Source organism: Melospiza melodia, chromosome 23, assembly GCF_035770615.1.
Source record: "Melospiza melodia melodia isolate bMelMel2 chromosome 23, bMelMel2.pri, whole genome shotgun sequence".
Lineage (NCBI taxonomy): Eukaryota > Metazoa > Chordata > Aves > Passeriformes > Passerellidae > Melospiza > Melospiza melodia.
In genome coordinates, this window is record NC_086216.1 from 10,791,497 (window position 1) to 10,815,903 (window position 24,407).

Genomic DNA, 24,407 nt, shown 5'->3' on the forward strand with positions numbered 1-24,407 from the left:
TCAGAACTGCTCCCCATCCCCTGTCCCTGCTCAAAACAGCTCCCCATCCCCTGTCCCTGCTCAGAACTGCTCCCCAATCCCTCTCCCTGCTCGGAACTGCTCCCCATCCCCTCTCCCTGCTCGGAACTGCTCCCCATCCCTTCTCAGAACTGCTCCCCATCCCCTCTCCCTGCCGCCCCAGCTCCCGCTCCCTCTGTAAGCGCAGAGGTTCCCACCCCGTCAGGGTCCCGGCTGCCAAATTCCAGCCTGGAGCGCATTTTTCCGGCATGACAGCACTGGGGCCCCGGCAGGAGCCGGCAGGAGAGCTCCGGGCGTTCCCCCGGTACCGGCACCGCGGCTCCCGGTGCGCGGCCCCGCTTCCCTCGCTCTGCCCGAATATTCCAGAACATCCTCCTTCCTTCCCCTGCGGCCACAGGGAGCAGAGACACCCTCGGCCCGGCCCTCTCCTCCCCGTCCATCCCCTTCCTTCCTCCCTGCCCTTCCCCAGGCGGCCGCCACGGGAGCGGCTGTGCGAGGAGCCCCGGACAGGTAGCGGGGAGTGCCGGAGCTTGGGACGAGCCTGCAGCTGCCGAGGTAGGAGGAGAAGGGAGCTGAGGGCTGGGAGGCTCACGCCGAGGCCGGAGGGAGGAGGAGAGCAGGGATGGAGGTGCGGAGGTGTCCCGTGCCACGGCAAAGCCTGGAGGACACTTTGGGACATAAAGTTCCCGCGGGTGTGCCGTGCGGGGAGATGATGGCACGGAGCTGTGCGTCCATCCCGGGCTCTCCTCCAGAGCTGGCCGGGCTGTGATGTGCTGCCAGCCCCTGTTGTGGCTCTGTTTGGGTTGCTAAGGAGGCGCTGCTGGAGCCAGACGGGATGGGATGGGATGGGATGGGACGGGACGGGATGGGATGGGATGGGATGGGATGGGATGGGATGGGATGGGATGGTGTGTGCGATGTGCGCCATGTGTGCTGGCACTCGCTGCTCACGCTGCCCACCCTCCCTTGGCACCCTCGGCAACGGGAGATGCCACCACGGGAGAGCTCCGGGCCAGCCAGGGGGACAGGGAGACGCAATCAGGTCCTCTAAGGGCAAAACAGAACCAGTGATCTCCCAAGGTCCAAACTGGTTTGATGTGGTGGCGTTCGCAGGGGCGCCAGGACGAGGGAAGAGATGAGAATCTTCACTCCATGTGTCAGAAGGCTGATTGATTATTTTATGATATATATATATATATATATATATATATATATATATATATATATGATATTAAAAGTAAATGATTTGTTGGGAAGGATGAAAGTTTGACAAAAAAGTCTCACAGATATGTGTGCTTAGCAGAAAGGTTTTTAAATGTAGAGTCTGATGAAGGAATAGAGATGGAAGCAAGTTTTGATACGGAAGAAAAGAATTGCTGAGCCAGTCTTGCTGGCTAACCAAGGAGGCAAAGGGTGTGTTGGTTAGAAGGGGTTTTTATGGCTTAGAGCAAAGGATAAACCCACCCCAAACAAGAAGATGTTTTTACCAAGCAGGAAGATAGCACAGGCAAACAAGGCAGCAAAGCTGCAAGTAGAAAAAAGGTCTCAGAATTTTCCACTGCAAGAAAACTGAAAAACAACTTCTGGCTTAAACTGTAATGTACTGACTTTTAGTGATTGGAGAACAGTAACATGAATATGGTAATTACAGTAGTTATGATAGGCTGTAGATAATAGTTAAGGTATAGATTGGTTGTACTGTATGAAGATGCTCAGCAAAGAAAAGTAAATAATGCATTGTAACCAAAAGACAAGTAAATAATTCATTGTAACCAAAACCAAAGGGTCTCCAGGCCTGCCTGCAGCTGGAGCTGACAGCTGTGGGCACAGCTCTGTCACCCATGACCCCGGACTGCTGTAACCTCTGGGATGGAATAAACTGCATTTTGGATACAATAAACTGCATTTTGGAGAGCTGCCTGGAGTCCTGCATCTCTCATTTAGGCACTTACAAATAATATATTAGAACTATACTAAAAGAATAGAAGAAAGGATTTCATCAGAAGGCTAGCAAGGAATAGAAAGGAATGATAATAAAATCTTGTGACTGACCAGAGAGCCCAAGCCAGCTGACTGTGACTGGCCATTAATCAGAAACAACCACTTTCCCAGGCCCATGGAGATTTCCATGGAATTAGCACCAGGATAATCATTCCCAGCTGCCCCTGGCCAGCTCCAGTGCTCCTGGGGCTGCAGCAGGAGCCCCACCTGAGCCCAAAGAGTGGGACCCCACATCTGGGGCACATCTGGCTGCTCTGTGTGACTGGCACCCAGCCCTGCCTGCAGTGCCAGCTCTGGGCAGGGTGCTGTGGCTGGTTAGGGTCCCAGGTGAGGGAGCAAAGCCTCTCCTGCAGCTCTGCTCGCCCTCAGGTGGGTCTGGGGGCTGCTCTGGGGCTCCTGAGGGGTCTGAGCAGCCCCTGGCGCTGCCCCAAGGCCTGTGGCTCACAGGTGATGCTGCTGATCCTTCCTGCTGTCCTGAAGGGCTGGGGAAAATCTTCATCAGGATTTTTCCTGCTGGTTTGTCAGGCTGAGGGAACTCTGAGGAGCGTGGGGAAGGACTCGCCGTGTGCCCTCAGGGTTTTTGGGATTTGGAAACTGGTTTTTTCTCTGCTGGCGTGCTGCACGAATGTCACTTAATTTAGTTTCCCTCCAGGGTCTGCCAGCAGTTTCCCAGCAATCCCAGTGTGTTTATTCCTCTCAGGGTGGGACCCAGCCAAGGAGGGTGGGGAAAAATTGCCGAGCCTGGAGCCACAGTGTCACACGTCCCCGCTGCCCATCCCCGGCTTGTTTGGCATCCATGAGCATTTTTAATGATATTTTTTAATGTGTGCGTGCTGCAGCCTTGGCTCCTGGTCAGACTCACGGCTCCAGTTTAGATCCCTGCTCTAAAAGAATGCACTTTTGCAGGAAATGCTGAATTCCTGCCACTGAGGGGAGCGACCCTCAGCTCGGTGAAGCCTCGTGGAAGCGTTTTTTAAATTTCTGGGATTCATTTCTGGATGCAGCATTCCCAGCCTGGAGCGCAGGCAGGTCCTGGCAGCTCTGTCCAGCAGATGCAGATGTGTCTGTGTGTCCCAGTGGCCGGGCAGCATTTCCAAATGCAGCACTCAGAAAGGGCTGGAGGAAATTCCTTTGAAACCAAAGGCACAGGAATGGAAAGGCCAAGCCCTGGGAGTTCTGCCCATGCCAGAGCCTGGCCCCACAGGAGGATGCTGACTCCATGTTTCAGAAGGCTTGATTTATTATTTTATGATATATATTCTATTAAAACTATACTAAAAGAATAGAAGAAAGGATTTCATCAGAAGGCTGGCTAAGAATGGAATAGGAAAGAATGATAACAAAGGTTTGTGGCTCAGACTGTCTGAGCCAGCTGTGATTGGCCATTAATTAGAAACAACCACATGAGACCAATCCCTGATGCACCTGTTGCATTCCACAGCAGCAGATAATCATTGTTTGCATTTTGTTCCTGAGCTTCTCAGCTTCTCAGGAGGAAAAAATCCTAAGGAAAGGATTTTCCATAAAAGATGTCTGCGACACTTTGTACCATGGCAGAGGTTTCTTAAGTAAAAAGGTTCAAATTCAACACATAGCTCTACAGGCTAAAATTTAAATGCTTCATTCACATTGCTAACTCCAGTGAAGGCCAAAAATCTCCATTTCAGTGCCACCAATGGTGCAGGTGCCTGTGACCGTGTTCACAGGGGTTTTCGGATGAGGGAAGAGACGAGGATCTGACTCCATGTTTCAGAAGGCTTGATTGATTATTTTATGATATATATTACATTAAACTATACTAAAAGAATAGAAGAAAGGTTTCATCAGAAGGCTGGCTAAGAATAGAATAGAATAGAATAGAATAGAATAGAATAGAATAGAATAGAATAGAATAGAATAGAATAGAATAGAATAGAATAGAATAGAATAGAATAGAATAGAATAATAACAAAGGCTCTGTCTTGGATTCTCTGTCCAAGCCAGCTGGGCTATGATTGGTCCTTAATTAGAAACAACTGACTTGGGCTAATCAAAGATCTACCTGTTGCATTCCACAGCAGCAGATAATCATTGCTTACATTCTGTTCCTGAGGCCTCCCAGCTTCTCAGGAGCAAAAAATCTTAAGAAAAGGATTTTTAATGAAAATCCTTAATGAAAAGACGTCTGCGCCAGGTGGCACCAATGGCACAGGCGGGTGCCAGCAGTGCCCAGGCTGCTGAATGTGGTGCAGGCTGTGCCCTGCAGCCCTGCCAGGGATTTCCTGCGCTCCTGCAGCAGGCAGGGCCCCACGCCAGGTCCCGCATGGCTGTCACCTGACTCAGCCCCTGTGACCAACCTGGGCACCGACAGCAGCCTCCGAGCTCCACAGGTAACTCTGGCTCCCACCGGGGCCATCTCAGGGCTCTGGGGGGGTCGGGATGTTGTGGGAGCCCCCCCTGGTCACAGAGGGGTCCCCATGGGTGGGCATGGCTGAGGGCACCACCATAGACAGGAGAGCGGTTGAGCCTGGCCTGGATTTTTTCATCTAAGGAAAGTTTGGTTGGCTTTTTTTGGGTTTTTTTTGTGGTGGTTTTTTTTGGCTTTTTTTTTTTTTTATTTTTATTTTTTGGTTTTTTGTGTTTTTTGTTTTTTTTGTTGTTTTTGTTTGGTTTTTCTTTGTTTTTCTTAGGAAGGTGAGAGCTTTCAAGGGCATTGACACTTTTCTGGGCACTGACACTTTTCTTGCCAAGAAGCGCCGCAGCTCCAGCCAGAGCACCTTGACTGACAGGGAAAAAAAAAAAAAAAAAGAGATTAATATTCCAGTTTTCAGTTTCTCAAAAGTAAAAAGGCTCGGATGTTGTCAGAAACGGGTGCATTCTGAGGCACTTTAATTAAAATTACTCCAACCAGCTGGGTCACCTCTGAGCTTTTAAAGTGTGACCTCAAATCTTCCTCCCGTGGAAGGGTCTGGCTGCCCCTGCCATTGGGACTGGCTGTCTGGCTTTGCCTGCGTGAGGTTCGGGAAGAGTCCTCAGGGCAGGAATCACACCAGCACTTTATCAGGGATCGGGTGCCCTGGACGAGGGGCTCAGATATGGGAACAGGAATGACATTTCCTTACCGGTGTGGATGATAAGGCGAAAAAACTACAACAACAACAACGCCCCGCTGGTGCGAGCAGCACCCAGAGCATCCCCAGCCCCACCAGCCCTCATCTCTCCTCCTCTTCCCCTCCCTGTGTCCCTCTCTCTCACCCTGTCTGCTTCTCTCTCTCCTTCTTTCCCTCTTTCCTCTCTCCCTCCCTTTCTCTCTCTCTCCCTCTCTCCCTTCTCTTTCCCTTTTCTCCCCTCTCTCTCCCTCCCTCCCTCCCTCCCTCCTCTCTCTTTCCTCTTTCCCTCTTCTCTCCTCTCTCTCCCCTCTCTCCCTCCTTCTTCTCTCCCTCTCTCTTTCCCTCCCTGTCTCACTCTCTCCGTCTCCCTCTCTGCCTTTTTCCCTCCATCCTCTCTCCCTCTCTCTTTCCCTCTCTCCCTTTCTCCTCCCCGTCTCTCTCCTTCCCTCCCTCTCTCCTCCCTTTCTCCATCCCTCTCTTCTCCCTCTTTCCCTCCCTCCCGCTCTTTCTCCTTCCTCTCTTTTTCCTCCCTCCCTCTTCTCTCCTTCTCTCCCTCCTCTCCCTTCCCTCTCTCCCTCCCTTTCTCCCCACGTCTTTCTCTCCCTCTCTCCTCTCTCCCTCCCTCTTTCCCTCCTCTCCCTCCCTCTCTCCCTCCCTCCCTCCCTCCCTCTTCTCTCCCTCTCCCTCCCTCTCTCTCCCGGGGTTGGACGCTCCGGGAGCGGCGGCAGCGATCGGGGCCATGGGGGCAGCCCAGAGCCGGGACCCCCGATCCCCCCGGGACCCCCGGGACCGGTGAGTGGAGGGGAAGGGGCCGCTCGCGGTCCGGGTGGGTCCCGATGCCCCCTCCCCGGGCAGCGAGGTTTAATTCGCGGGGAGAGAAAGTTCCTTCCCCTCTGTCCTTCTGTCCTTCTGTCCCTCTGTCCTACTCAGCACACCGAACCCCATCCCTGTGCCAGCCCAGCCCAGGCTGCCTCGGGACCCCCGGGTTTGAGCTGGGGGGGATTCTGCAGGCTGGGGAGAGCCGGAGCTGCTCCCCACGGAACTGAACGGGAGACATTGCTGGGATCAAAAGGAAAAGTGGAAATGTCTTATCTGTGAATCAACCCAAACATCGCTGAGAACAGAGTGTTTTGTTGAAGCGGGGCGCTGCGAGGCCGTGTGTTTGCAAACAGTGGGCTCCGACAAGGAAAACAAGCACGTTCTGTCCTTGTAAATGCTCAGTCCTGCCTTTATTTCCTGCACTATCTCCTACCTGGACGCTGGAGGTGTTTTCAGGTGGAAAAGCCACCCCAGCGCTCCCTGCGTGGCTGGAGCTGCTCCTTTCTGCCCCGTTTCTCCTTCCCACCTGTTTGCTCCACCTTGAGCAAACTTTGTTTTGTTCCTCCCACCCTTTACCACCTTCCTGGTCCCCTCCCCGTGTCCTGGTTGTTGTCCTCACTCTTTGCTGTCCCCATTCCTGCTGGTAGCCCCGGTTATGGGTTAGGGTGTTGTTATGGGTTAGGGTGTTGTTATGGGTTAGGGTGCTGCCTGCATTTTTTCCCAAAATTCCCGATTCTGGAGTGAACTCCGGGATCCAAGGGCCTGACAAACACCTGATAAAAGCATTGCTGCCACATAGCACAGATATTTTTAGCAAAGGGAGCAAAGGAGCTGAAGGGGGGAGTCAATAAGCTGCGTGATGAAGGCAGCTGCTTGTGTTCATCCAGCATCAGGGTGGAAACGGGGCTGGAGCCTGCTCCCTTTGAAATGAGCTCGCGCCCACACGAGCGCACCAGCGCACAGATTAAGCTGTGCTTGGCATTTTCGAAAAGCAGGGATAGCAGAGCATTCATTATCCCATCGGTCCTTTTCAGAGCAGCCACAAACGTCTGTATTTATCCATTTGCTGGCAGTCTGCTGGGGAGAGGCAGCTGGAGCCCGGGGTGTCCAGCCTGGTGTGTGACAGTTGTGTCCTTTATTTCTATTTCTGTAGCGCTGCTTCGATGGAATGCGCGGCGATGGGAGCGGGCACATCCCAGGCCGGGGAGGGTCTCGGGGCAGCTGAGCTGCTCTGCAGAGCTGTCCCACGCTGGGCACGGCTTTGGAGCTCGGGGGTGGTGCCACAGGGGGGGACAGCGCTCCTGCTGGGATACCCGGGCTCCTTTTGTGCCACCCCAGCTCTTGCTGTGACACCCGGGCTCCTTTTGTGCCACCTGGGCTCCTGCTGTGCCACTCCGGCTTGGCTGTGACACCCCAACTCCTCCTGTGCCACCCTGGGTCCTGCAGCGCCACCCCGGCTCCCTCTGTGCCACCCCAGTTCCTGCTGTGCCTCCCCGGCTCCCTCTGTGCCACCCCGGCACTTTCTGTGACACCCCGGGTCCTGCAGCGCCATCCCAGCTCCCTCTGTGCCATCCCAGCTCCCTCTGTGCCACCTGGGCTCCTTTTGTGCCACCTGGGCTCCTTTTGTGCCACCTGAGCTCCTGCTGTGCCACCCCAGCTCCTGCTGTGCCACCCCGGTTCTTGCTTTGACACCACGGCTCCCTCTGTGCCACCCCAGCTCCCTTTGTGCCACTCGGGCTCCCTCTGTGCCACCCCAAGTCCCGCTGTGCCACCTGAGCTCCTGCTGTTCCACCCCGGTTCTTGCTTTGACACCACGGCTCCCTCTGTGCCACCCAGGTTCCATCTGTGCCACCCTGCTCTTGCTGTGCCACCCTGGCTCCCTCTGTGCCACCTCAGCTCCCACTGTGCCACTCGGGCTCCCTCTGTGCCCCCCAGGCTCCTTCTGTGCCATCCTGGCTCCTCCTGTGACACTTGGGCTCCTTCTGTCCCATCCCACTCCTGCTGTGCCACCCTGGGCTCCTCCTGTGCCACCCGGGCAGATGGCAGAGCCCGAGATGGGAGCAGCTCGGTTTTGTCCGCCTTGAATCCCAATTTCAATCCCAATTTCAATGCCAGGGCATTGCGTGTCCGTCGTTCCGCTCGCTCCGGGCTGTGCCCAGAGGTGCCCGGGCTGAGGCTGTGCCCAGGCCAGGAGGAGCAGAAGGAGCTCCGGGCCCGGAGAGCTCGGCAGCGCTCGGAAATCCATCCTGGGGAGCCCTCTAGCGAGGGCAGAGCCCGCCGGGCTCCGGGCACGCTGCTGTGCCCGGGACGGGGCTGGCACAGCTCGGGGGCACGCCGGGATGCTCCGGGATGTGACCGTGCTCACCGGGGTTCTTGGATGAGGGGAGAGACGAGGATCTGACTCCGTGTTTCAGAAGGCTTGATTGATTATTTTATGATATATATTACATTAAAACTGTACTAAAAGAATAGAAGGAAAGGTTCTCATCAGAAGGCTGGCTAGGAATAGACAAAGAAGGAATGATAACAAAGGTTTGTGGCTCTGCTCTCTGTCCGAGCCAGCTGTGATTGGCCATTAATTAGAAACAACCACATGAGACCAATCACAGATGCACCTGTTGCATTCCACAGCAGCAGATAACCATTGTTTACATTTTGTTCCTGAGGCCTCTCAGCTTCTCAGGAGGAAAAACCCTAAGGAAAGGATTTTTCATAAAAGATGTCTGTGACACCGGGATGCTCTGGGATGCTCCGGGATGCTCCAGGTGCTGATCCCTGCTTGATAGAATAGGTCAGAATAAAATGCAGCGACAGAAAAATGCTCCTGAAACGCCCTGCACCTCCTCTCCTGCAGGAGATAAATGCTGTGTGGATAAAGTGCTTATTACAGGCTGTGGGGGGGATTTACACAGCAGTGAAACGTGGATTTGGGCTTTTTGGATTTGTGTGCTGATCTCTGAATTGTCACCACCTTCCCCTGCTGTCCTTGTGCCCCATCCTGGCGTTTCCTACAGAGGGCCAGGCCCTGGTCCTGGTGCTCCACTGCAGAGGGGCAGGAGTGGGGAAGACAAAAGATCTGTTTCTGAGCTGGAAATGTCACTGCTGGCTGCTGTGCCGTGCCCAGAAAAGCTTGGAAGCCAGAAATAGGTGTTGTGCTGCCTAATGAAAGGGCTGGGAAGGGAAATTCCAGGTGCACGCCTTCCCCTGGCCTGGGGCGCTGCAGCTCCAAACCAGGTGTGGCTGTGTGCTACCTGCTCCTCAGCCTGATTCTTGTGCCTTTCCTGGGGTGGGGAGACACTGAGAGGAATTGTGCACTCTGTGTTTGGGGTCAGGAATTGTGCACAATTGTGCACACTGTGTTTTTGGGGTCAGGAATTGTGCACACTGTGTTTTTGGGGGTCAGGAATTATGCACACTTTGTTTTTGGGGTCAGGAATTGTGCACGGTGTGTTTTGGGGTCAGGAATTGTGCACACTGTTTTTTGGGGTCAGGAATTGTGCACACTGTGTTTTTGGGGGTCAGGAATTATGCACACTGTGTTTTTGGGGTCAGGAATTGTGCACGGTGTGTTTTGGGGTCAGGAATTGTGCACACTGCATTTTTGGGCTCAGGAATTGTGCACACTGTGTTTGGGGGTCAGGAATTGTGCATCTGTGTTTTGGGGGTCAGGAATTGTGCACACTGTGTTTTTGGGGTCAGGAATCGTGCAGGCTGTGTTTTGGGCTCAGGAGTTGTGCACACTGTGTTTTTGGGGTCAGGAATCGTGCCCACTGCGTTTTTGGGGTCAGGAATTGTGCACACTGTGTTTTTTTTGGTCAGGAATTGTGCACAATTGTGCACACTGTGTTTTGGGGTCAGGAATTGTGCACTCTGTTTTGGGGGTCAGGAATTGTGCACTCTGTGTTTTTTTCGGTCAGGAATTGTGCACACTGTGTTTTGGGGGTCAAGAATTGTGCACATTGTGTTTTTGGGGTCAGGAATTGTGCACACTGCGTTTTTGGGCTCAGGAATTGTGCACACTGTGTTTTGGGGTCAGGAATTGTGCACACTGTATTTTTGGGGTCAGGCATTGTGCAGGCTGTGTTTTGGGGGTCAGGAATTGTGCACACTGTGGTTTTGGGGTCAAGAATTGTGCACACTGTGTTTTGGGGTCAAGAATTGTGCACATTGTGTTTTGGGGGTCAGGAATTGTGCACACTGTGTTTTGGGGGGTCAGGAATTGTGCACACTGTATTTTTGGGGTCAGGCATTGTGCAGGCTGTGTTTTTGGGGTCAGGCATTGTGCAGGCTGTGTTTTTGGGGTCAGGCATTGTGCAGGCTGTGTTTTTGGGGTCAGGAATTGTGCACACTGCGTTTTTTGGGCTCAGGAATTTTGCACGCTGCGTTTTTGGGGGTCAGGAATTGTGCACACTGTATTTTGGGGTCAGGAATTGTGCACACTGTGTTTTTGGGGTCAGGAATTGTGCACACTGTGTTTTTGGGGTCAGGAATTGTGCACACTGTGTTTTGGGGGTCAGGAATTGTGCACGCTGTGGTTTTGGGGTCAGGAATTGTGCAGGCTGTGTTTTGGGGTCAGGAATTGTGCACACTGTATTTTTGGGGTCAGGCATTGTGCAGGCTGTGTTTTGGGGGTCAGGAATTGTGCACACTGTGTTTTTGGGGTCAGGAATTGTGCACACTGCGTTTTTGGGGTCAGGAATTGTGCACACTGTATTTTTGGGGTCAGGCATTGTGCAGGCTGTGTTTTGGGGGTCAGGAATTGTGCACACTGTATTTTTGGGGTCAGGCATTGTGCAGGCTGTGTTTTGGGGGTCAGGAATTGTGCACACTGTGTTTTTGGGCTCAGGAATTGTGCACACTGTATTTTTGGGGTCAGGCATTGTGCAGGCTGTGTTTTGGGGGTCAGGAATTGTGCACACTGTGTTTTTGGGGTCAGGCTGAGGCTGTGCTGCCAAGCTGCCAGCAGGAATTTCATCCCCAGAGTGAAAGGAAGGTCCAGCTGTTATCCCTGGATGCAGCTGCCTCCCTGCAAGGATAAATATAAAAAGCTAAGCAAGGTTTTGCTTCTTTTTGCAGCTTCAGTGATGACAGGGCTCTTCTAGCTCCAAAATATTTGAGGCTCCTCCTGTTTTCTGTGCAGCAGGGGCCGCTGGAGTCCCCCTCCTGGAAAGAGTGAGAATTGTGGGTGGAGTTTTAGGCAGTTCAGAGACGTCCCTGAGCTTTATTAAAAATCAAAGGCGACTCTGACATTGGTGAGGGAGAGAGAATGATGCATCTGACTCTGTGGATATCAGAAGGTTAATGAATTACTTCATTATACTATATTATGCACATTGTATTTAAACTGAATTTGCTCTGCAAATTTTGTGACTGTCACCCAAAAATCTTGACACACACACCACGACTTTGGGTAAACAATGTCCATGCTGCATTCTGCTTTTGCGCAAACACAGGCACGGCAAATGATAAAAAAATTGCGTTTTCTCTCTCTGAAGTTGAAAAGATGTAAACCCCAGAAATATTTTTAGGAAGAATTAAGACATTAAGACAACTGCCCTGTGTGTGTGCAGTGAGAGCAGTGAGGGAGGTGCCAGCAGTGCCAAGGACAGCCCGTCCAGCTGCTGCCTGTGTGGGCTGCGCCTCTCTGCCAGCCTGGGAACTGCTGCCAGGTGTTTGTGAGCAGGTCAGCACCCTCGCTGCTCTGCAGGGATGTGTTTGCTGACTGTGCCAAGCAGCCTTTGGCAGGCAGAGCCTGCAGCGTGACCGACAAAGTCAGGTTATCTCCCTGGTGGTGATTGGCGGCCAGGCTGGGTCAGGTGCCAAGCTGGAAAATGCCACTGGAGGCATTTTCTTAATTGCTCCTCGGGAGCAGCAGGTGGAAGCAGGATCTGCCCCAGGGCTCTGCAGGGTTCAGTCCTGCTCATCCTGTTCCTGCTGGCTCCTTCCTGGGATGCTGGGTGGGATTTGGGATTCCTGGGGTTCCAAGGACAGGTCCTGAATGCTTTCCCGCTCTCGTGTGCCCCAGTTCCCTCATCCAGCAGGTCACACACAGCTCCTTCCCTCTGCAGCAGAGCTGCCTCATCCCTGCTGCTGCTGTGCCAGTGCTGCCAAGCTGGAAAATGCCACTCGAGGCATTTCTTTAGTTTTTCCTCGGGAACAGCAGGTGGAAGCAGGCTCTGCCCCTGCACTGCTCTGGTATCTCCATGCCCCAGGGCTCTGCAGCCTGTCCTGCTCATCCTGTTCCTGCTGGCTCCTTCCCGAGGTGCTGGGTGGGATTTGGGATTCCTGGGGTTCCAAGGACAGGTCCTGAATGCTTTCCCGCTCTCGTGTGCCCCAGTTCCCTCATCCAGCAGGTCACACACAGCTCCTTCCCTCTGCAGCAGAGCTGCCTCATCCCTGCTGCTGCCGTGCCAAAGCTGCTGCTGCTCCTGCTGCCCTCTTTGCCATCTCACGGCTTCCTGATCCCCCGTGAGGTCCCTGCAGAGCTCCTCGGCTGCTCCTTGGCCCCAGGGAGGTGGGAAGGGGAAGCAGAGGCAGGAGCAGGATGAGGTCAGGCTGCAGCATTGCTCACGCTGATGAGGATCTGATGCAAAATTCATCTGCAGAAATCAGCTCTGCTGCTTCGCAGCGGGGATGTGGGCTGTGCTCTGCTCACGGCAGCCACGGGCAACAGGATGTGGAGCTTCTGCTTTTGCTTTGGAGTCGTGGTTTTGCTTCAGAGTCATGGTTGTGTTTCAGACTCGTGGTTTTGCTTCAGACTCGTGGTTTTTGGCTCAGCTTCAGTGAGATTCACATATTCCCCTCTTGCTCTGTGTCCTCTACAGCAGCAGGGCAGTGTGCAGGGTCCCTCGTCGCCCTGGGGATGTGGGGCCAGTGTTGTGCAGGGGCTGAGGTGTTCCTTGGGACTCTTTTACCTCTCCTGCCGCTGAGCTGTGCTGGGAGCAGGCAGCACCTCAGCTTTTGGTTCACCCAGCTTTGGGGAAGCTTGGAAGTGTTGTGGAAAGGGGTAAGAGGTTTTCTTTTTGAGAGGGTGGCGAGCGAAAGCACGCAGGAATGACACAAATACCTAATAAGGACACCAGGAGAGGGAAGCCTGGAGAAAGGATCCCTGCAGGGAGGTTATTTGAGATGCACAACGGTGACTGCCGAGCCCTTTGAAGCTTCAGACAGAGGCAGCCAGACCAGATGGACAGGTCTGCTGTGGCCCAGGGGCCTCTCTGTCCGTGCAGAGGCATTCCCAGCCCCCTGACTCACAGGGAAGCCGTGGGCTCAGCCTGCCACGGAGCCCTTGGTGTGCTCAGCAGCGTTCTCTGCAGTTTGCCCGGCTGGTTTCACAGCAGGACAGCTGTCTGTCCGTCCTGAGGCCATCCCTGGGACCGGGCTAAACCAGTCAGGAGCTGCCAAATGTCACTGCCCGTGACAGATCTGCCCGGGACGTTCCTGCCAGCGCTGCAGCATGGTGTCAGTAATGTTATCCTCCTCTCTCTAGCAAGCGTGTGGGAGGTGATGGATTTGGGAGTGGGAGCCCTCGTTAGGGGAAAGAAGTTCCTGAGGGAGGCCAGCAAGGTTGATTTCTGTGGGAACTGCTGGCCGGTATTTTTAAACAACAATAGACTTAATAAATAAATAAATGAACTTGCTGCCACGGAAGGATATAGCATCAGCCAGGGCTGTTGGGGCCCGTATTTCCTTGGAAAGTGGAAAGGACAGGTGTTTCCCTCCCCTTTGGCCCTGCCTGCTGTGTGTGGCTCCTCAGCGCTGGGGAACCCAGTCTTCCTTGGGGGAACTGAGGATTCCTGGGGGGAATGAAGATTCCTTGGGGAAATGAGGATTCCTGGGGGAAAATGAGGATTCCTGGGCGCTGCCCACCCCCCAGGGCACTTCCCCACCCCTGTGGGGTCTTCTCGGGCACGTCCAGAGTGGAAAGAATCTGCTCTAGCACAGGTGCAACCAAATCGATGCGGGATAAAGTGCCGGGATTGGGTTTCACCGTTCCGTGCCTCTCACGGCGTGGGGGAAAGCAGGGCAGGCGAGGGGTGACAGCGACGTGCCCGGAGCCCGCTTTTGGGCAGAAATCGGTCAATTTGGGCAGAAATCGGCCAATTTAGGAGCTCGCATAGGCAGGAACAGCAGCGGGAGGGTCGGGAGGGGGGCAAGCCGGGGAGCCCCGCGTCCATCCCCGGGTCCATCCCCGCGTCGGGGGCTGCGGAGGCGTTGGGGGGTTCGGGATCGACCCCTCCTCGGGGCGGGGTATCCCCGCGTCCATCCCGGTGTCTATCCCCGGGTCCATCCCCGCGTCGGGGGCTGCGGGAGGCGTTCGGGGGGTTCGGGATCGACCCCTCCTCGGGGCGGGGTATCCCCGCGTCCATGCCCGTGTCCATCCCTGCATCCATGCCCGGGTCCATCCCCTCGGCGAGGGCTCCGGGAGGCGTTGCGGGGTTCGGTCGGCTCGGCCCCTCCCCGGGGCGGGCGCTCCCCGCCGGCAGTGCCGCGGTGCGGGGGCGGGCGGCCCGAGCGGAGCGGAGCGGGGCGCGATGGGGGCGGCGCGGCCGCAGTGAGCCCGGCGGGGAGCGGGCACGGAGCGGGCACGGAGCGGGGCCGATGGCGTTCAGCGCCTGGCAGATCCTCTCGCCGGTGCAGTGGGCCCGCTGGACATGGTCTGCGGTGCGGGGCGGGGGCAGCCCCGAGGAGGAGGGCGACGGGGCTGCTGGCGAGGAGGAGGATGATGATGATGAGGAGCAGGACCCGCCGGCGGGGGGCTCGGCCCTTGGCTTCAGGCAAGTCACCCATGGCCCTTTCCCTTCCCTGCGCGTCCTCCCCGGCCCTGTCCCCATCCTCCCTTCGCTCGCTGCTTGTCTGCCGGGGATCCCGCACCGCACCGGGGATTGGGGGGCCGGGAGCCGCTCCCGAGGATGCCGGAGCAGCCGGGGTTGGGGGATCAGAGCCGCTCCCCCGAGGATGCCGGGGTTGGGGGATCAGAGCCGCTCCCGATGATGCCGGGGTTGGGGGATCAGAGCCGCTCCCGATGATGCCGGGGTTGGGGGATCAGAGCCGCTCCCGATGATGCCGGGGTTGGGGGATCAGAGCCGGGGTTGGGGGATCAGGAGCCGCTCCCCCGAGGATGCCGGGGTTGGGGGATCAGGAGCCGCTCCCCCGAGGATGCCGGGGTTGGGGGATCAGAGCCAGGGTTGGGGGATCAGAGCCGCTCCCCCGAGGATGCCGGAGCAGCCGGGCTCGCTGCGTGTCCTTGGAGGCCCGAGCTGTGTGCTCAGCCTGGCTGAAAGCCTCCCGCAGGGCTGGGGAGCACAGGGCGATGTGCCGATGATGTTTCACCTGCTCTCCCTTCTCCCTTTGCCAGCATGGACGGGAGCGAGGGGATGCCCGCGGCCAGCCTGGGGCCTGGCTGGAGGATTTCAGAGGTGGCCTTGAAAGCAGTAATTCCTCACTCTTTCCCCCTCCCTTTTCGGCAGCTCGGACTCCACTGATAATTTTGAGACCCCTGAAGCACAAACGCCGGCCTGCTCGCCCCTCGAGGAGTTCTGTGAGCCCCCGGCATCGCCAGAGCCTGAGGCCAGGAGCCAAGGTAAAGAGCTCTAAGTATGCACATTCTGCTCTCGGTGGCAGCAAGGCAGGGTGGGGTCAAGGAGTGAAATTCTCTGACTTTGAGTAATGCCTGGCACACTTTTGGTGGTTAACGGCCTGGACAGTTCAAATGCCAGGGCTGGGCTGGGCGCCCCACAAGGAGCTGTGAGGGGGGACTGGGAGGAGTCCCAGGGTGCTGCTGGATTATTTTATCGGTTAAACGTTCCTCTGACACTTCCTCTGCATTCTGGGGGCTGCCCTGGCTGCTGCTGGGACCTTGCTCGTGTGTCCCTCACAGCAGAGGCAAGATACCATTCTGTGTCCCCCAGGCTGGTCAGTGCAGGGATTTCATTGGATTGATTCAGTGTTTCATTTGATTCAGTGTTTCATTTGATTCAGTGGGATTTCACTGCACAGGCCATTTTTCCTTGCAGTTAGGTGCCAGCTGTCCTCACTGTTAAAGATGCAAGAGCTCAATGCTGCTAAACCCCATTTTTTGAGGAATTGCAGGGGATCTGCTCTAGGAAAACTCAGCTGGGAACTTTGTGTGGGGCTGGTGTCGGAGCACATGGGCTTGGTCCAGACCATGGGTCCTTCTGTGCAGGAGCCCAGGCACAGGATGCCGTGGCTCTCCATCCCCTGTGGTGTTGTTCTGCTTTGGGTGCTCATCCATCCCTGTGAAAAACTCATTTTTGTCCGCTGTGAGTGCTCTGTTCGTGCTTCCAGTAATCACAACTCTTGGAATAATCCTTTTAAGAAGGGATGATAGAGGCATCTTTACTTTGAGGATAATGCCTGGGAAAGGGGGGGGGGGGGGGAGAGATCAAGGCTTTCCTAGCAGGTAGGAGGATCATTTCAGGGTGTCACTGTTCCCCTTGTCCTGGGATGAGCAGCTCCTGCTCAGCACTGAGGGAGTATCTGCTCCTGCACACAAAGCTCTCAGTGTTCTGCACACGGGGGCATGATCTCCAGCAAAAGCTGTTTTTCTGTGCTGCCTGGCAGACAGTGGCATGTTGGTGCCAGCAGAGCCAAACTGGTGCCACCACGCTTGGCTCCAGCCCTTCCCTGCCCCTGTGTCTGTTCAGTTTGTCTGGAATGGTGGAGAGAAGGGATTTTTCTGGCTGTGGGTGGCTTTGCAGTGTGCAAAAGGCTGTCACACCACCAGCGCAATCCCTGCGTTAAGGCCTCATCTTTGCATTTTGCTGCTGCACAGAGCCTTGGGTCTGGCTGCAGCTCGGTTGCAGCAGGGATGGAATCCCTGAAATGGCTGCTTGGCCCTGCTGGGCTGTTTGGGGCAGTGCCAGGGCTGCACCTGGGGGCAGGCACTGCACCCCTGGCACTGTCTGCTGTGTGTTTGCAGTCTCACCCTGCCTTGGGAATAAATAGAGTGAGGAGTGACACAAGCCGTGGCTGCAGGGCCGGCTGCTCCATGCACAGCCAAGAGGTGACCTGGTGTGTTAAACCCTGTCCTTGGGGACAACAATTCAGCCCTGGAGGGAGCTGTATTAAAGGTTTGGGCCCACTCAGGATCACTCACTTTATTCCTGTGGTCTTGGATGGTGGGATTTATTCCATCCCATTCTTGCTGCAGTTATGTGCAGTCATCTGCCAGTAGATATTTTGCACTCCAGGGCTGGCTGCTCCATGCACAGCTAAGAGATGACCTGGGTATGTTAAACCCTGTCCTTGGGGACAACAATTCAGCCCTGGAGGGAGCTGTATTAAAGGTTTGGGCCCACTCAGGATCACTCAGTTTATTCCTGTGGTCTTGGATGGTGGGATTTATTCCATCCCATTCTTGCTGCAGTTATGTGTAGTCGTCTGCCATTAGATATTTTGCAGTCCAGGGCTGGCTGCTCTGTGAACAGCCAAGAGGTGACCTGAGTGTGTTAAACCCTGTCCTTGGGGACAACAATTCAGCCCTGGAGGGAGCTGCAGTGAAGGTTCTATCCACTCAGGATCGCTCAGTTTATTCCTGTGATCTCGGCCGGTGGGATTAATTCCACCCCAAGAATTCCATCCCATTCTTGCTGCAGTCATCTGCCTGTAGATTTTTGCACTCCAGGGCCGGCTGCTCCATGCACAGTCAAGAGGTGACCTGGGTGTGTTAAACCTTGGCCTTGGGGACAAAAATTCAGCTCTGGAGGGGGCTGCAGTGAGGGTTTGTTCCCACTCATTTTCTTCTTGTGATTTTGGCTGGTGGGACTAATTCTATCCCATTCTTGCTGGAGTTATCTGTCATCTGCCAGTAGATGTTTTGCACAAGGAAAAGCAGATACTGGAGCTATCTGCAGTCATCTGCAGATAGATGTTTTGCACAAGGAAACGAGCAGAAGCAGCAGATCTGGAGCCATCAGAGCTGCGAGCTGCCCTGATGCAGGGCACGTGTTTTCCGGTGCGTTAGCAGCATCCTCCCTCTGATGCTAATTCTTAACAGAATGGGTTTAAAAATAGCCCAGCGGCTGTTGAGCACCGACAGAAAGCAGTGGTGGGGCTGAGCTGGGTGTGTGGGGCAGATATCCTGTGCTGGGATGGGAAGTGTGTGACTCACAGCTGAGCACACAGAGGGGCTGTTCTGGCACAGGGATGGAAAGGGCCCTGAGCCTTTGCTGCCAAGTTCTCCTGCTTGGTTTGAGGGATGGCGTGTTGGAAAGCTGCTTAAATCGGTGTTTGTGTTTAATTTCAGCCCGAGGAAGACAAGCAAAGCAATTAAAATGCAGAGGCACAACGCGTCTGTTGCTGCGGTGCCAGACTGCCCTGCCTGCTTTTCTTTAGAAAGTGAAAAAAAATTCTGTTTTCACTTTGTAGCATCCCCTGCAGGTGCTCAGCTGGGTGTGGAGCAGGTTTGCAGCCTGAGCACAGCCAGGACAGTGGGTGTGGGTGAGATCCAGCTTGTCCTGTGCTGTGTTTGGGACGGAGCCTGGGGTCTGTGTGTGTGTGCCGTGCTCTGACAGTGTCCAGAACTGTCAGGGTGCAGAGGTGGGACAGGATTGTGTTTGGGTTTCCCTTAGACAAAGGAAGGAATGGTTGTGGTGGTGTTCACAGGGGTCCCAGTACGAGGGAAGAAATGAGAATCTTGATTCCATGTTTCAGAAGGCTGATTTATTATTTTATTATATATATTGTATTAAAAGAAAATGATATATTAAACTATACTAAAAGAATAGAAGAAAGGATTTCATCAGAAGGCTTGAAAGGAATAGAAAGGAATGATAATAAAATCTTGTGACTGACCAGAGAATCTGAGCCAGCTGACTGTGATTGGCCATTAATTAAAAACAATCACATGAGACCAATCAAAGATGCACCTGTTGCATTCCACAGCAGCAGATAATTATTGCTTTTCTTTTCTTCTGTGGCTTCTCAGGAGAAAAATGCTGGCAAAGGGATTTTTCAGAAAATATCATAGCGACAAATGATGAATTTGACTCTATGTTTTTAGAAGGCTAATTTATTATGATATGATATTATAGAATATTATACAAAACTATACTAAAGAATACAGAAAGGGTACAGACAGAAGGTTAAAAAGACAATAATGAAAACTCGTGACTCTTTCCAGAATCTCGACACAGCTTGGCCCTGATTGGCCAAAGAGTCAAAACACTCAGACTAGAAATTTAATTAAACAACTACTTGTGGGTAAACAACCTCTAAACACATTCTAAAGGAGTAAAACACAGGAGAAGCAAATCAGATAATTCTTCTTCTTTTTTTTTTTTTTTTTTTTTTCTGAAGCTTCTCAGTTTCCCAGGAGAAAAATCCTGAGCAAAGGGATTTTTCCAAAAAAAAAAGCGAATCCCACAGGATGGGCCGCGTCAGGGTCACCTCTTTGGGATGCTCTGGAAGGGGCAGAGCTGTGTGTGGTCCGTGGCTGCCAGCCCGCCTTCTCCTGGGCTGCTCAGCTCAGATTTGGCGCAGAGGGAGGATTTGGGCAGTGACAGGGCTGGGGGACAGCTGCAGGAGTGGGGGACAGGCTGGTTTCCCTGGCAGGAGCCGCGAGCCAAGGGGAGTACGTGCGGAGCCAGCAGGGCTGCTCACAACGTGACTGCCTGGGGCTGGGGATGGGGGAGAGCTCGGGAGGAGCAGGGAGAGCTGCAGGCACCGTGCTGGGCTTGGGGAGGGCTCCCTGCATGGAGCCAGGGCTGCACTGAGGCACCACCAGGGCTGGGCAGCTGTGGGAGCCCCCAAGGAAGGGGTTTCTGCTCTCTGCATCCTGTGTGATTGTTCCTGCTGCTGTTGGAGGCAGAAGAAATGTTGAGGGGGGGAGGAACTAAGGGAAATCCCCCCTGAGCTTGCAGAGGGACATTTTTCTGCAAAAGATTTCCAAAAACAGCACCTGAGCCTGTGCCTCCCACTTCCCAGTACAGCCCAGTTCCTCAGACTGGCTACAGATGGGGCTGAGCACCCCTGGGTGCAGAAAATGATGGAATCACAAAGCTGGAGAGGCTGGCTGGGTGCTCCTTCTGCTTTTTGTGTTTAAACCATTCTGAGCCATGGCCACACGCTCCTTTCCTCCCCACCCTGGAGACACCGTGGAGAGGCAGTTTGTGTGCTGGCTGCTTGTTATTCAAGGAGTAATTACTCATTGCTTGGGTTAGAAACCAGGATGGGCTCATGCCTGTGAGAGCAGCAGCTGCCAAACCTTCTGCTGGGAAGGCAAAATGCACTTAAATAGTCCTTTTGCCCTGACTTTGAAGTCTGTTCTTCTATTCAGGGCTGTCTCAGGAAGGCTTCAAACAGCTGAGCAGCACAGCAAGTGTAATAAAGTTTTCTTTGGGGTCTGTTAAGGAGGTTTTCCTGGTTCCTAATGATGGGAAGGCCTGCCAGGCTCTGCCTCAGACTGTTTCCTGGCTGCACTCCAAGTACTCATCCACTGGATTTGTGTTTACTGATGCATTTTCTGGGGCATCAAGGCAACGTTCTACTTGGAGGGAGTTGCTTTTTTTTTGCAGTCAGAGGAAGCATTTTTGCAGTCTCAGGGAGCGCACAGACCCTCATGATTCATTTCCATGGCTTTTAGCATCCCAGGGATCAATTATGCTAACCACGAGCCATCCACTGAGTCAGGATTGTTGGCTCCACGTCCTGGATCAGCCCTGGGAGCAGATATTTGCCTGATTCCCTGTTCCTTTGCCAGCCTGGCTCTGTTACCAGCACACATGAGCTGCTTGCAAATGCCTGGTGGTAGGAAAATGTAAGAGCTTAAATGAGACATGTGGGACTCCGGGGGCTCTCTGAAATGCAGTTTATTGTATACAAAATGCAGTTTATTCTGTCTAAGAGGTTACAGGAGTCCAGGGCCATGGGTGACAGAGCTGTGCCCACAGCTGTCAGCTCCAGCTGCAGGCAGGCCTGGAAACCCACATCCCTCATTCAGGCGCTTACTGGTGGCGCCCCACGTTGGGCGCCACTGTGAGAGCTGAAATGAGAGATGTGAAACTCCAGGGGCTCTCCAAAATGCAGTTTATTGTGTACAAAATGCAGTTTGTTGTATACAAAATGCAGTTTATTCCATCCAAGAGGTTACAGCAGCCCAGGGCCATGGATGACAGAGCTGTGCCTCCAGCTGTCAGCTCCAGCTGCAGACAGGCCTGGATACCCACATCCTTCATTCAGGCGCTTACTGGTGGCGCCCCACGTTGGGCGCCACTGTGAGAGCTGAAATGAGAGATGTGAGACTCCAGGGGCTCTTCAAAATGCAGTTTATTGTGTACAAAATGCAGTTTGTTGTATACAGAATGCAGTTTATTCCATCCAAGAGGTTACAGGAGCCCAGGGCCATGGAGGACAGAGCTGTGCCTCCAGCTGTCAGCTCCAGCTGCAGGCAGGCCTGAAGTCCCACATCCCTCATTCAGGCTCTCACTGATGGTGCCCCACGTTGGGCGCCACTGTGAGAGCCAAAACGAGAGATGTGGGACTCCAGGCAGCTCTCCAAAATGCAGTTTATTGTGTACAAAATGCAGTCTATTATATAAAAATGTAATTTATTGTATACAAAATGAAGTCTATTGTACACAAAATGCAGTTTATTGTATCCAAAATGCAGTTTATTCCATCCCAGAGGTTACAGCAGTCCAGGGTGGTGGGTGACAGAGCTGTGCCCACAGCTGTCAGCTCCAGCTGCAGGCAGGCCTGGAGACCCTTTGGTTTTGGTTACAATGCATTATTTACTTTTCTTTTGGTTACAATGCATTATTTACTTTTCTTTGCTGAACATCTTAATACAGTAGAACCAATCTATACCTTAACTATTATCTAAGCCTTGGCACAGCTGCACCACAAGCCTGGCTCTGGGTGCTCGGTGGGTGCAGCTTTCAGGGTGCCCCAGTAGATAAAGGATCTTTCCCATCCCTTGATGTCAAAGAAAAGATTAAACAGTAAAAGGATTGAGGGGAAAGGATTGCAGATTAAGTCATGGATCAGGATTTGTCATTAGAAGATGCTGACAGCAGCGTGGAGAGCCTGGTGTGAGTACAGCAGGGTTTGTGCAGGTGGAGAGGAGCTGGTGTGGGGCAGGAGTGTCCAACCCTGCAACCCCCAAATCCCTCCTGCAGCCACATTCTGCTCCTCCCCTGAGCACACCTTCCCATTCCCCTCCTCCTTGGGCCCTGCTGGCTCAAATTCTGTGCTGTTGCCTCATGCTGTGCATCCCTGAACTCTTCTCACTGATTTTTAACTCTGCCCAAGCGAGCAGTGACTCCCTGTGGTGTGGCAGGAGGGAAGCTGAGCTGTGAGTCAGTGAATCCCCCATAAAGTCCAACCCTGGAGCAGCTGTGAGGGGGGAACAGAAACTCCTCTGGAGGGGAGTGCACTGCAGGTTGTCGCAGACATCTTTTATGGAAAATATTTTCCCTAGGATTTTTCTTCCTGAGAAGCTGAGAGGCCTCAGGAACAAAATGTAAACATTGATTATCTGCTGCTGTGGAATGCAACAGGTGCATCTGTGATTGGTCTCATAGAGTTATTTCTAATTAATGGCCAATCATGGCCCAGCTGGCTTAGACTCTGTCCAAGCCACAAACCTTTGTTATAATTCTATTCTATTCTATTCTATTCTATTCTATTCTATTCTATTCTATTCTATTCTATTCTATTCTATTCTATTCTATTCTATTCTATTCTATTCTATTCTATATTCTATTCTATTCTATTCTTAGCTAGCCTTCTGATGAAACCTTTTCTTCTATTCTTTGCGTATAGTTTTAATGTAATATATATCATAAAATAATAAATCCTGGACTCAGATCCTCGTCTCTTCCCCAAACCCCTGTGAGCACGGTCACACAGGTCAGGGTTTAACCATCTCCTTTTCTCTTCCCAGAGCCAGGTGGCCATGGTGACCTGTTGGTAGGGGAAGCCCACTGGGACAGCTCGCCTGGGAAGCGCCCCAAAGATGAGGCCCAGCCAGAGATTGGAGCCCCTACAGCCAGTTTGGATGCTAAAGGGGAAACTGAGCCCGACAACTCACCCCTGATGCAGCCCTTGGGCTGCCAGGCTGACCCTGGGCACTCTGCTGGGGAGCCTGTGCCCCACGTGGGCACTGCCACCATGCCAGCAGGGGACACTGGCATGGGGCTGCTGGAGCTGAGGGCTGATGCCCTGGGCCAGGAGCAGCTCGGGAAAGGGAAAACACCTTCACTGGGGAGGAAAACAGATGAAGGCACAGAGGAGACCCAGCTTGAGCAGCACGAGAGGAGTGTGAGCCCCTGCCAGCTGCAGAGCTCCGCCCCAGCAGCCCCACAAAGCCTTCCCCATCCTGGTGAGCTGGGGGGAGACCCGGCTCTGGATGCCCCAGGGCAGCTCCTGAAACCTGGGGCTGATTCTGCAGAGAGTGTGGAGGCCAAGCCAGCTTCACCCAGGAGGGGCAGCAGGATCCCAGCCAGCAAGCTGACACCCAGGAGACACAGAGAGTCTCCCAAGAGAGCAGCTGAGGATGCAGAGAGGGGTCCCACAGAGCCACCCCCAGCCCGGGGCTCCTCCCAGCTGGCTCCCAGCCTCAGCTCTCTCAGTGGCAGCTCAGCACTGCAAAACTCACCAGTTCTCCCCAAGGGCTCTTACCAGTTTGACCCCAGTAACTTTGACTCCGTGGATCCATTCAAGCCCACCAAGACTCTTGCCAGCCGTGACCCTGACTCGTGCTCCACTGCAGACAACAGCCTCAATGAAATCCTGGAATCTCAGACCCTGGAGCTGCAGGATGATGCCCTGAAAGGCAGAGACTCCCCCAAGAAGCCCAAGTCACGCCTGATAACGTGAGTGCCAATGTCAGAGCTGGGGCTGCAGCCCCCCTGTGCTCCCCACGGGCGGGCAGAGCTGCACTGGTGGTGGTGATGGAGGAGATGATGGAGAGGTGGTTGTGGTGATGATGGAGAAGGTGATGGAGGTGGTGATGATAGTGATGGGGTAGTGATGGAGGAGATGATGATGGAGGAGGTGGTGGTGATGGAGGTGGTGATGATGGTGATGGAGATGGAGGAGATGATGGAGAGGTGATGGAGGTGGTGATGGTGGTGGAGAGGTGATGGGGGAGATGATGGAGAGGTGATGATGGTGGTGGTGATGGAGGTGGTGTTGGAGAGGTGATGATGGTGGTGGCACTGCTCCTGCCCTGCTGGTGCTCCTGCCCTGCTGATGCTCCTGCCCTGGTGCCTCCTGAACCAGCCCCAGGTCCTGCCATGCGCCTCAGGCTCTGCTGCTGGCTCAGTTTTGTCCTCCTGTGCCTGTCAGTGCCACTGTGGGAGCAGAGGGACAGGAGTTCTGGAGCGGTGCCAGTGTCCTGAGGCCCAAGGGAAGGCTGGATTGGGACCCGCTTGCAGGGTCACCTCTTTGGAAACCCTTTGAGGGTCCAGCTGGTGGCTCAGGGTGTAGATGTGGTGTCAGAGGAGCCCTCAGGGG

The 24,407-nt window shown here is 54.0% G+C and overlaps 1 protein-coding gene across 4 annotated transcripts in view; it reads left to right on the forward strand.

The window, feature by feature from the left end:
- The first annotated feature begins 290 nt into the window (after positions 1-290).
- Positions 291-24,407, forward strand: part of TACC1 (transforming acidic coiled-coil containing protein 1) — a 39,410-nt gene continuing 15,293 nt past the window's right edge. Inside the window, exons 1-3 of one of the 4 annotated variants that reach the window (XM_063175348.1) lie at positions 5,833-5,900; positions 15,398-15,510; positions 22,834-23,764. In XM_063175348.1, the coding sequence (XP_063031418.1) occupies positions 5,848-5,900; positions 15,398-15,510; positions 22,834-23,764 (1,097 nt within the window). In that variant the 5' untranslated portion in view covers positions 5,833-5,847. Of the gene's footprint in view, positions 574-5,832; positions 5,901-14,497; positions 14,705-15,397; positions 15,511-22,833; positions 23,765-24,407 lie in introns of those variants that run through there. The other 3 variants (XM_063175345.1, XM_063175347.1, XM_063175349.1) reach the window with 3 other exon arrangements.